This window comes from Colossoma macropomum, unplaced genomic scaffold (assembly GCF_904425465.1).
Source record: "Colossoma macropomum unplaced genomic scaffold, Colossoma_macropomum, whole genome shotgun sequence".
In the NCBI taxonomy this organism is placed as follows: Eukaryota; Metazoa; Chordata; class Actinopteri; order Characiformes; family Serrasalmidae; genus Colossoma; species Colossoma macropomum.
In genome coordinates, this window is record NW_023495290.1 from 260,026 (window position 1) to 272,566 (window position 12,541).

At 39.4% G+C, this 12,541-nt stretch overlaps 1 protein-coding gene across 1 annotated transcript in view; it reads left to right on the top strand.

Annotated features, from left to right (window-relative positions):
- The window catches only part of gpc6b (glypican 6b), a 76,869-nt gene that overhangs the window by 21,576 nt on the left and 42,752 nt on the right, over positions 1-12,541 (top strand). The window contains exon 3 of the mRNA XM_036561988.1: positions 5,961-6,352. Coding sequence (XP_036417881.1) covers positions 5,961-6,352 — 392 coding nt within the window. The remainder of the gene's footprint in view (positions 1-5,960; positions 6,353-12,541) is intronic.

Here is a 12,541-nt window from a genome sequence, read left to right on the forward strand (position 1 = left end):
TGACTCCCAAGGTGATTTGATTTTTGTTGAAATGACAAAATGGCTCTTCTTAACATTTGGGTTGCGACATCTGTTATAAGGCACTCTTTTTGGCACCTTTATGTTTAGGAGTGTGGATGTTCTCAGTGTCCACATAACTCCGCCTGGTCAGCGCTAAAGATAATTAATGTTATTTATGTAGTTAAGATTAAAAATCAGATGAAATGAATCACAGAGTAGATGAATATATTTAAGCACTGCTCTGCGTTCAGTGATCTTCATACAGAACGGCACTGACTGTCAGTACAAAACATCAGCCAGCAGACTTCACTTCATTTCCTCCTGCAGGAACTGTCCAGATCCAGCATTTTAACTGCTGTATGACATTCCAGTAACACGCTGTTTATTAATCTCCCTGTTTAATCGTTTGATGGTGATGATCTCGACTGATTCTCTTCTTCTGAGGACTCATTTATCTCTGGAAATGTCTTATCTGGGACATCGCGACGCCTCCTTGCCTGCTTTCAGTGAACACATAGAATATTCATAACTTAGATCCTCATTAAACTGATGTCTGCGAGGCTTTTTTGACGGAAAATTAACCGTCGTCATTAGGAGCTCTGAATCCACCGAATAACCGAGTCTCGCTGTACAGATAATTCAGTTGATGCAAATTACGTTAAATGAATAGCAGTGTTTCTTACGTTGGTTGATGAATGTGTTCCAGTGTGAGTTTACGTCATTAACCTCACTGAGTTTAAAGCTTGAGGAGTTTGAGGAACTCTTGTAATGTTGACTCACAAGTTAACACTCAGATCACGACTCCAAATACTTCATTACACTCACCTGTACTCAACAGCTTTGTCCTTCAGGTGGACAGTTAATTCCCTTTTTCATTAGGGGAGAGCACAACCTGACACATTTCGGTTTTTGTGAAATAATTAAAAAAATATTTAATTTGGAATAATCATATTTTTATACAAGCAACATAAACACCTCTGTTATAAAGAACACTTGAATTTTGTTTCCAGCTCCTACCGTTCAGTACAATTCCACCCAAAATGAGGGAAGTGCAGTGTTCCAGTTTAGCCCATGGGTGGGTTCACTGTAACAGACAGAGGGTCAGTTTAACACCTGCTAGAAAAGTCTGATCAAGCACTGCAAACAGAGTTAATTCAGTATAATCCAAATATATTTTCCAGCTGTACTGCATTATATATTATAATCTATAAACAGACAGACAGATCAACTGATACACGCATCAAATTATATATAAACACTGACATGAGACTGTGAGTCACACAATGACTATATGGATTCATATTGTCCAGTGAAGAACACACAACAGTAAAATATGAACATTGTTTCTGAACAACTACAGCTTTACCAACTGATAATGTCAATTTGATTAATAAACTTAAAACCAAAATACTGACATCTGACAGACACTAATAAAGCAGAAGAAAATTCCAGTTTTCAGATGTTTCTCTTTTTCATCTTAAAATCTGTGTAAATGGAACAAAAAGACTGAATGTCCTTTATTAGTCTTTGTGTACTGAAGGTGTCTGAGCTGAACTAACCCCACAGTGCGGAGGCTGAACTGAGCTTGGTGATTAAAGTGATATAAGCCTGGATTTTGTGATTTACACAAACAGCTCAGTAACCAAAAAAACGTTGGCTCAGATCTCTTTAAAATGCTGACCAATCACTCTGAATTTTGGTGGGAGGCTGCAGCTAGGAAATGTGGTAATGTGGCCAGAAGCTCATGCTGATTCACCTTCTATAACAGCATAAAACGTCCATGTTAAATTGTGCCCTGTTTTAAGTTGTTCTCCACGCTCCCCTACATTTTACTGAATGAGTAGCTACAATTTGTAAAATCTCAATTTCAGAATGAATTGTTGGTTATTCTTCATGGCAGTATTTCTCATTTCTCTGATTTTTGTTCCTACACATTTATCAATGTGTTAAAAACTTTAGAAATTAGTTGAATGAACTTAGAATATTGCATCTCAAAATGAGAAATATTTGATATTGAAAGGTTTAAGATGATTTCACTTATGAAGATGTCATTTTTTTGCAGTGTGTACTGAGGTGGAGGGCTGAAAACTTCATGCCAATGTGTGTAACCACATTAAGTATCTCGCGGCTCATCAACATCCACACAACATGTAGATCTCAGGCCTCTGAACACAGACTGGCAGCGTCACGTGATCATCAGTTCAGGCAGGGCCTCAGACCGAAAGCAGGCTGGAGCTCGGGGCATCCGGCTCTCTGAATTATTCACCGGGTGTCGGGACAGATCTTCAGCTCAGCGTGTGACTCGTTTCTTCAAGTCGAGGTCTCTCAGGCAGCGGTGGTCTCAGAGGACCGGCTGAAGTGCTACGCGTCGGCTCGGGGGGGTCGCTTCATCCTGTTCGCACATCTGATATAATCAGTGTCAGAACAGCTGCACATGTTTCTGAGATAAAGGAGTCTCACACTGTTTCAGCTGAGGAACCTGGTCCTGAAGATCCTCCGTCTTGCAGAGTTCTCCAGTTCTAACCCACCATTCCTGGACCATCTAAAGACCAGAACTGAAGTCTTCCAGGAGCTGGTTCCCCCGCAGAAACAGTGTGAAACTCTCTAATCCCAGAAACTGTGCACTGCTACCATAACTGGGCCATCTAAAGACACGGAATTGATGTCTTTACATGGTACAGGACAGTGGTCACCAACCCTGCTCCTGAAGATCGACCACTGCTGATCCATCCAGTCAGTCCAACAGTTGATCCAACTCATTACTGTCTTCAGAAGTCCTTACTCAGGTACTCAGGTACTCAAATGCCCAGGTACTCAGTTACTCAGGTAGTCAGATATTTCGTTGCTCAGGTACTCAGACATTCAGATACTCGGGTAGTCAGATACTTAAATGCTCAGGTACTCAGATGGTCAGGTACTCAGATACTCAGGTGCTCAGATACCCAGGCACTAGATACAGTAGATCTCTGGGAGAAAGTTTGGTCACCACAAGCCTGAGGGAGCTGGGTGATGAGGAACCTTCATATTGGCAAGTCTCTGCCAGCTGATCTGGATACTGTTTATTCCTGCAGCTGGAGTTTCAATGCTCTGAACTGTTGAACTAACATTCATACACAGAACACAAACACGGCATCAGGTTTTCACACCTTAAATCAGTGTCTGTGTGGAAAAGAGCAGAAGTGAGACTATCAGCAGCAGCTTTCACATCACAGAGGTTCTCACTGGCAGCATGCGATCATTTCTGAGCATTAATGGAAAAATGAATGTATGAAAACCTTGTCAGCACAGCTCTGAAAGGAGATTACACCTACTCTACTCAGGAACTGGGTGTTATTGATAAAAGGCCTGTGGACAAAACTATTCAAGAACAGGAAGACTGACAGTGATGATGATTTTATGTGTGTACAACTGTTCAAAGCTGTGTTTGCTAGCAGGGGCGGAGCCTCTGGCCAGCCCAGTTAAACCAAGTAAGACAGCCCGTCCCCTCAAGATGAACAGTGCTCTTTTCAGATGAGTTCTAAATGCTTAAGATGCAAAGCCTTTGTGAGCTTAAACTGTCCCTGGAGGGCAGCACCGCCTGGTTGTGTCCGTAATTTTATAAAATTTAAAACAGCAGCCGGATCCACTCGTGCCCCAATTTTATACTGCCTGCTGCTTTCATTTTACGTTGCACGGCAGCATCAGCGCTGACTTTAAACACTCAGGCTGCGTCCCAAACCGCACACTACAGCACTAAATAGTGTATAAAAAATAGTGCACCACCATTAGAAGTGCACTCATTAGTGTAGTATGTATGCAAAAGTGTGCGGTTCAGCCTCAGTTACGTTAGCTTAAATTTCACAGAGTGCAGACTGTGAGGTACAGCACTTTATACAACAGTCACTTCCGGCCACGCGAGCTGATTGGTTGAGAAGCGTTCTAACCGTGCTGTTATTTCACCATAACATCACAGGTTTTTCACAAACACTGTATCACTCCGCTGAGACGCCGTTGCTAAGCAACGACTTTGACAGCTGTAGGAGACGCTCAAGACATTTGAATGTTTTTACTTCTTACTTTGCCACAAACAGAAAACGCACGCTTAAGATCACATCTGACCGACAGCCGATTTGGTCAGACTCTGAAGATGAGACGACACTAAATTCCCAAACTGTCAGTCGTTCTGTGTAGAGCTGGAGAACGAACTGCCGGCTGTGCCTCGAGTGGGCGGAGCTCGTTACTCTGACGTAGCAACAAGCTGCTCGTTAAGGAACTATAATTTGGTGAAGGAACTGCGAACATTAAAACATATTAAACGCCGCGTTCACGGCCCAGTTTATTAATTTATTACTTTATTTATTTAACTGTTGTATTAAAGCAATAGAACACTCGAGGAGTGTGTTATCGCCAATAACATCACGGCTGTGATGATCTACGGCGACCAAATCACAGCCGTGATGTTATTTCGTGATAACACACTCCCTCTCATGTTCTATCGCTTAATTATTTGGCAATAACTATGAAGCTAACTTAAACGAAATGTCCATATTATAGAGGCGGTGGAGTTTGATACTATCTTTGCCAAAATATTTTCACTTTTGGTAAAGTTTCAGGAATATTGTGATTGTTTTTGTCTAACAAACATAATTAAGACATAAGAGCATTTTAATGGGTCAAAATAACCATCATACAGATTTTAGTCTAAAGTCTGATCTTTGGAACCAATTGAGTAGAATGATCCAGTGATCCAGGTGTCCTCAGATTTCTGATGGGTGGAGCATATATGGGTTGTTTTTAATACATTTATTCACTCTACTGAATATCATAATACATAATATCCTAGCCTATGGTTGCAGGAAGAGGATGAGTAATTTGTTAATTATTAATGAGCACTAATTAAGGCGGGGTAGTTGATATCCCGTGTATTTTGAAGCTCCTCCCCAGAGTCCAGCATGAAGAAGAACGTGCTGCTCTCTGAATAATTAAAAAGCTCCAGGACGCAGTTTTGAACAACAGAATTAAAATAGATCAAAGGCATGTTCATCTGATCTGACTTTAGGATGAAACATATCTGAGAAAATGTCACAATATGATTATTATGCAAGTTAATATAGCGATCTTTTGAAGTATGCATGAGGATATTTTCAGAAAGTAGAGTTAGTACATTTTAAAAGGTGTCACATCTTCACTGGTGGATCACTAAAACCTGCAGGTGTTTAATTAAACTGTAGGTTATTATCCAGCAGAGCTGAGCTGTTGTTTAACCCAGTTCCACACTGACAGCCTAAAAACAGAGCTGTGATCTCACTGTTAAACGATAACCACCAAGCGCCCGTGATCCACCATCTGGAGCTGCAGTCACACTCTCTCTCTCTCACACACACACACACACACACACACACAGAGCAAGTCTGAACAATTTGATAAAATTAACAGTCACAACACAGGTACGTTTGACAGTCTGACTGCTCTCATATTTATATACAATGAGTGTACAAAATAATGGAAACACCACACAAAATACTCACTCACTGGCCACTTTATTAGAAACACCTATCTTGTGATTCCACTTGCTGTCCACCTAATTAGAAACACCTACCTTGTGCTTCCACTCACTGGCCACTTTATTAGAAACACCTACCTTGTGCTTCCACTCACTGGCCACTTTATTGGAAACACCTACCTTGAGCTTCTACTCACTGGCCACTTTATTAGAAACACCTACCTTGTGCTTTCACTCGCTGGCCACTTTATTGGAAACACCTACCTTGTGTCTCCACTTGCTGGCCACTTTATTAGAAACCCTACATTGAGCTTCATCTCAACGGGCCACTTCATCTCACTGGCCAAAGGTGGGGGCTGATAAACTGTGCAGCAACAGTTGGTCAACAGTCTGTCCCTGTACGTCTATATAGTGCTTTGAGAAAGCATATGAAAGCCTGAATGCACGTGTCTCACTCTGCTGTTCTCTCTCTGAGCAGAGTTCTTCTTGGAGCTGTTGGAGAACACGGAGCGCTCACTGAACGAGATGTTCGTGAGGACGTATGGAAAGCCCTACATGCAGAACGCTGAGGTGTTCCAGGGCCTGTTCTCCGAACTAAAGCGCTACTACACCGGCGGGAACGTCAACCTGGAGGAGATGCTGAATGACTTCTGGACGCGTCTGCTGGAGAGGATGTTCCAGTTGCTGAACTCTCAGTATCTCATCACTGAGGAATATCTGGAGTGCATCAGCAAGTACATGGACCAGCTCAAGCCATTCGGAGACGTTCCCAAGAAGCTGAAGTCTCAGGTCACGCGGGCCTTCATCGCTGCCAGAACCTTCGTCCAGGGCCTCATGGTGGGACGGGAAGTGGCCAACAGAGTTTCAAAGGTCAGTTCATCTCCTCTGATAAACTCCTGCAGCAGCACTCTGAGCTTCAGATCAGCTCTTCACTCAGAGCTTCGGTTCATATGAGATATCATTTTCATATCATATCACCTTCACGGCAAAAAACACTCTCTCAGCAGATGAAATCATCTTAAAATCTAATCAGTATTTATCTTCATAGGATTGCTGTAGATTGTTATTAATTAACTTATTTCTTGATCTATTTTACTTTTTTTTAAATATAAACCCTGTTCCAAAAGAGTTGAGTAGCTAAAATGCAAATAAACACAGAAAGTAGTGATTTGTAAATTCACTCTGACCTGAAACAAAAACTGTACAAAGACAAGATAATTATTGTTTAATCTTATCAACTTCATTGTTATTTGTAAATATACACTGGTTTTTTTTTATTGTTGTGGATACTTTGCTCATTTCAAAAAATAATGCCCATGACAACTTCTTCCACGGGAATAACATCATTTCATGAGATAAAATTACTTAAAATAAGTAAAAACATCTAGAAATATGATGTGATTTAATCTGATTGCTTTCTGTCACTTTTGAAATACTTGTCTTTTTAAAAGTCAAATAATTAAATAAAGACGAGAGAAAAATCATTTAAACACGGTGATTTAACAACTTAACACAAAGCAAACAGGAGAGCTGCACTGTTTCATGGAGCTAAATTATATAATGTAAGTGATTTAACTGTCTGGCTTTTATACCAAATAGTAGGTAGTTTTCTTCTATTGAGACCCCTTATCAATAATAATCATGAATACAGGCCATTCTAAAAACTCTAACTGGCCATCATTTGTGCTCTTTGTTGGCCTGTACTGGCTCGTAAGGCTTTGTATAATTAAGTAATGCTTATCACTGTTAGTGATGTAATTTGTAGACAGTCCCTAAACTCTTAGCAGTTTTGCCACTCCACAGCAATCAACATGTCCCGAGTTTAAAAAACAAGTAGGAACAGATTGTTTTAGTTACTAATAATGATAAATGAGCCATTTATAACCCTAACACTAACCCTAACCCATCGCTCTTAAACTGTTGAAGACATATATCGCTGCTGTCGGAAGAAAACCTCATGTCTCCATTTTTCAGTTTTTGATATAATTTGAAAATAGCTGTTGCCCTTTACATTGCGTATAAATTTCATGATGAATTGACCAAAAGAAACGGCCCAAAATCACTTAGAAAAAAGTCTGGTTCCATTGACTTACATTAAAAAAAGTAAAGTTACCATTTTGGAGATACGAGGTTTTGTTCCCACAACAGTGATACATTGTATATGCATGTTAATCTTCTTGGCTAATGTTAGCTTACTTCAACATAACTTAAGCAGAAGGTAGATTTAAATTTAGACAAACTGTAGAATTTTTTGTATTATTTAAGCATTATTTAAGCCGTGTAGTTACTGAACAGTAAGCCTTAGTATGTAATAAACCTGAGATTTTAAGGGGTTGAAGATCTTTCTTCCAGTTTGCTGCTGTAGAATAAGGCTGTATGTAAAACCAGCATCAATTCCTAATTCAGAGGTCTTTTTGAAAACAGTTCTGCTAATGTAAATAAAACACTTACGAAAATCCCAGTGGATTGGGTGCGTGAGGGAGTTTGTCCTTCAGCCCTGGCCTCTTCCCATAATGACAAACTCTTCAATTCTATTTTAATCTTCGTCACTGCAGCGACTCTGAACGTCTCAAATAAAAACGTATATTCTAAAACTTTGAAAGATGCAGAATGATGAGTAATGCACTCTGTATTGAAGACGAGGAGCTGTCTCACTGCGAGGGTTCGTCCAGTTTTTTATTTTCATGTTCTACATCTAAATAAAAACCCCAGTGAAGGACGCTGTTGAAGCTTCTACGTGCTCTTCAGGCTCAGAAATGCAGAAATCTCTGCGTGCTGTTTGCTGTCCACAGGGAGGGTAAACAGTATCCTCACAGAGTAAATGTATCGGAGGCTGAGCTGAAGGTCACTGCTTTAAATTCAGAGCAGATCGCTGTGGACCGTCAGGCCTCCCCTCGCGCCTCATTCTACCGACTCCTCAGCGTTAGTTTATCTGAGTTTGGCTTTCAGCCTCAGTTCTGATAAAACTAGAGGCCAGAGAGACGCATTCATACATGCATTTCTTACAGAATCAACATCTCAGGAGCTGAAGAGTCGAGTCTGAAGGCTCAGAAGGTTTTTGCACCTCCAGTTCATGAAGTAGATCTTCTTTAATCAAACAGAAAATCCAGCGATCCACTGTCACTCAGACTCAAACGCGGATCAGACCGAAGATTTCTGCTCTACGGCCTGAAATTCAAATGCCTGTTATTAACATAATGAAATCAGACCTGCGGGGCAGAAACACTGGAGCTGTCTGTTCTAGAAGGTCGCAGTGAGACAGATAGCAGACGCTATCGCGTAGCCTGCAGCGTGTTCCCCTCCTCTTTTTTATTCAGATCTGAAAATGCACTGTTCATAAACCTGACTGTGAAACATCTGATCCAGTCAAAGATTTAGGTTTAGATTTAATCCTGAATCACAGAGCAGGAACCTGCAATGTCACTTCTGAAAATGTGGGAGCTCTCAGTGATATCCCCCTTTTAAAAAGATGGTTCTTCGAGGGTTCTTTAGTGAAGACAATGGCTCTAAATAGAACCATGAACACAAAAAGAATCGTTTGCATGCTTAAAGGGTTCTTTGAGTGTTCATGGTTCTATACAGAACCATTTTGTTTGCTACAGAACCCTCAGAACCATCTTTTTAAATGACCATGAACACACAAAGAACCATTTGCATGCTTAAAGGGTTCTTTGCATCAAGAAGTGTTCTTCAGATTGATGGAAAAGGTGTCTATGCAGCACCAAAAGAGTTCTTTTATTGTTACAAGCTTAGCATAGTAATAATAGCAGAACCTTTTTTGGTGCTATATAGAACCATATACAACACATTCTGCTGTTGATGTTTTGACGTATTTTGAGTAAACAATGGTCAAATTATTTTATCAAAAAATGAAATAAAAACAGCTTTGGGCCACAGATTTGTTAAGATTTTTCAATATGGCCCTTTCAGTGTTTGAGTTTGACACCCTGCTGCAGACAGATCCTCTAAAAATATATATGAGTCATTCTACAGAAACGTCCATTTCTGTGTCCCTAGCGTTTACAGATATATTACACTTAAAAAACATGTTAGTGTTACAATTTATTTATATTTTAAAATAAAACAATAAGTAATTTTAACAATTCGCCTTCTTGATCCTCAATTCAGCAATATTGGTTTATAAATCAATTATCTAGAACTCCAAGCACCACAGAAGAGCTCGTCCTCACAGTCGTGTGTAAAGGCTGAGGCCATATTTTGAAGAAAAAATACATTTTTCTGAAATTTTAACTGCAATAATCTATACATGACTATGAAATATATGATTTAAATGACTTAAAGAAAACAAATAAATATTATAAAATATATAATGAAAGTTGTGGTCCCCAGGAGTCGTGTCGCTGGTGTTACTACCTAACAAAAAATCTCTTATTTTGAAATAAAAGTCACACTGATGACATCACTTGACTTCCTTTTACCTGTTTTCTGAGGATCTATGAAGAAAAGCTCATGGTGAGTCCACTGTGTCTTTCAGTTATCAGAGATTTTCTCATTCAGCTCATGATTTCATATGAAGCTTTTAGCTGAAGTCACTGGTGTGACCCACTTTATTCTGAGGTAATTGTGAAAAAATAGAATACAAATGGATTAAATTACATATTTTAGTGGATATTCCATGATTGACAACATGTGGTTTGATGCTCTGTAGCAGCCATTTTGTGAAATGCATTCTTCATTAAAATGTCTCTGGTGTTCCTCAATTATGTGGAACACCAATGAGGACCAGTAACACCAGTGACTCCTATGGAGAGATAGAGAAGTGGACGTTTCTGTAGAATGACCCAGATATTGAATGAAATTGTAAAGGAATATGATTATTGAACAGAATCCAAACCTTTAGATTGGGCTGAAACAGCCTCGTACAGCAGCTCCTGAGTGAAGAACCATCTCAGGTGGTTCAGCTGAGTCTACGGCAGTGTTCGCTCAGCTGGATACGCAGAGAGAGAGACGTTAGAAACTCTGTCCAAAACATCCTCAATCATTTAGCAGTCAGCCAACACATGCTAACAGGACAGGCTTCAGAAACACAGCGAGAGACGCTGAAAAAGACTGTCTGTATGTTTGTTGTGTTCTCTACAGACTCTCCTACAGGCAGAACCTTCAGCCCTGCGTTTGGACACGGAACATTCATTATGAACAAGATGCTTTTCAGAATAAACTCAGCCTGAGACGTTTCCCTCAGCTGATCTCATTGTCTGTTTTTCTTGCTTTGAAAATGGTTCTACATAGCACCAAAAGTGGCTCTGCTAGAAGAACCCCTTTTTATTTAGAGCTACATAGAACCATTTTCAAAAAGGTTCTATATGGAATCATATATACTCTTAAAAAAGGTGGTTGCATGATGAAATGGTTCTTCAGACTGATGGGGAATGTGCTGTAGATGGTCCTGTATAGAACCTTTCTGAAAAGGGTTCTTCCATCGTTACGATGTAAAGCTTGTAACAATAGAAGAACCATTTTTGGTGCTATTTAGAACCCTTTTCAAAAAGGTTCTATATGGAATCATACACATTTTAAAAGAAGGTAGTTGCATGGTAGAATGGTTCTTCAGACTGATGGAGAATGTGCTGTAGATGGTCCTGTATAGAACCTTTCTGAAAAGGGTTTTTCTATTGTTATGATGTTAAGCCAACAACAGAAGAACGCTTTTTGGTTCTATATAGAACCCTTTTCCAAAAGGTTCTGTATGGAAGCATCTACAGCACATTCTCCATCAGTCTGAAGAACCATTTAACCATGCAAAGAACCCCTTAATCATGCAAAGGGTTATTTGAGTGTTCATGGTTCTATATAGAACCCTTTTTTTTTTTACTAAAGAACCATCTTCTTAAAGAGTGAACACATTCTCTATCAATCTGAAGAACCATTTTGCCATATAAAATAAAGCATTTGTACATGAACTGGTTCTATATAGAACTCATGGTTCTAAATAGATCCATTGCCTTTACCAGAGAACCCATGAAAAAACATTTTTAAGTGAGTAGAAGTGCTGGAATGTTCTTGAAACAACTAAGAAGAAAAATATTAAAATTGGCAAACGCTGATTTATTCATGCACCTTTCTTTCTTCTTTTTTATTAATTAATTCAGGAGAACCAGCTTGTTAAGCAGTTGCTGAAGTCTAAACGTCTTTTTTAAGACAGACATTATATTTAGTAGCTATATTTAGTCAGTGTGAGGAGGCGAGTTGTGAAACTGAAATCTCCGGAGAGGTTCTGAATGCCATTTAGACGGTCAATCAGGAGGAGATTTATGTTTAATTACCTGCTGCAGTTCTGACAATGTTCACAAACAGTAGGAGTAAATATTGTGGAGCTGCAGAGGGAATTAAAGTTAAGAGGAATGAGATTAAACCGCAGAACGAGCTCACCTGCTGCTGACCCACCATTAGCCTTTTAGCCTGAACTCCAAATATGACGTCCTAGCAAGTGAAATCATTTTAAATCTCATCCAAATACATCTAATATTCCCCACTATCAGAAATTATAACATTATTATATTTCAAGATAGTTTTACTTCTTTGAACAGTTTTTTCCCAGGGAAACTCTGTACTGTAGCTATACAGTATTGTAATAATGCAATACTATATTGTTGTATAACTGTAGTGCATGACTGTAGTAATGTAGTACTACAGAATTGTAGTGCAGTACTGCAGTAATGGAGCACTGTAGTAGTGCAGCACTATTGTAGTACTGTAGTGCAGTACTGCAGTAGTGCAGAGTTGTAGTAATGCAGTGCTGTTGAATTTTAGTACTGTAGTGCAATACTATAGTAATGTAATACTGTAGTGCAGTACTATAGTAAAGCAGTGCTGTAGTATTGTAGCACAATATTGTAGTATTGTAGTACTGTAGTGCAGTACTATAGTAGTGCAGTGTTATAGTAATGCAGTACATAAGTAATGCAGTACTGTAGAAGTGTAGTGTAGTACTGTAGTGCTGTATTGTTGTAATGCAGTCCCGCAGTATTGCTGTATTGTAGTACTGTAGTATTGTAGTACAGTAGTGTTGTAGTACAGTGCTGTATTGTTGTACTAAAG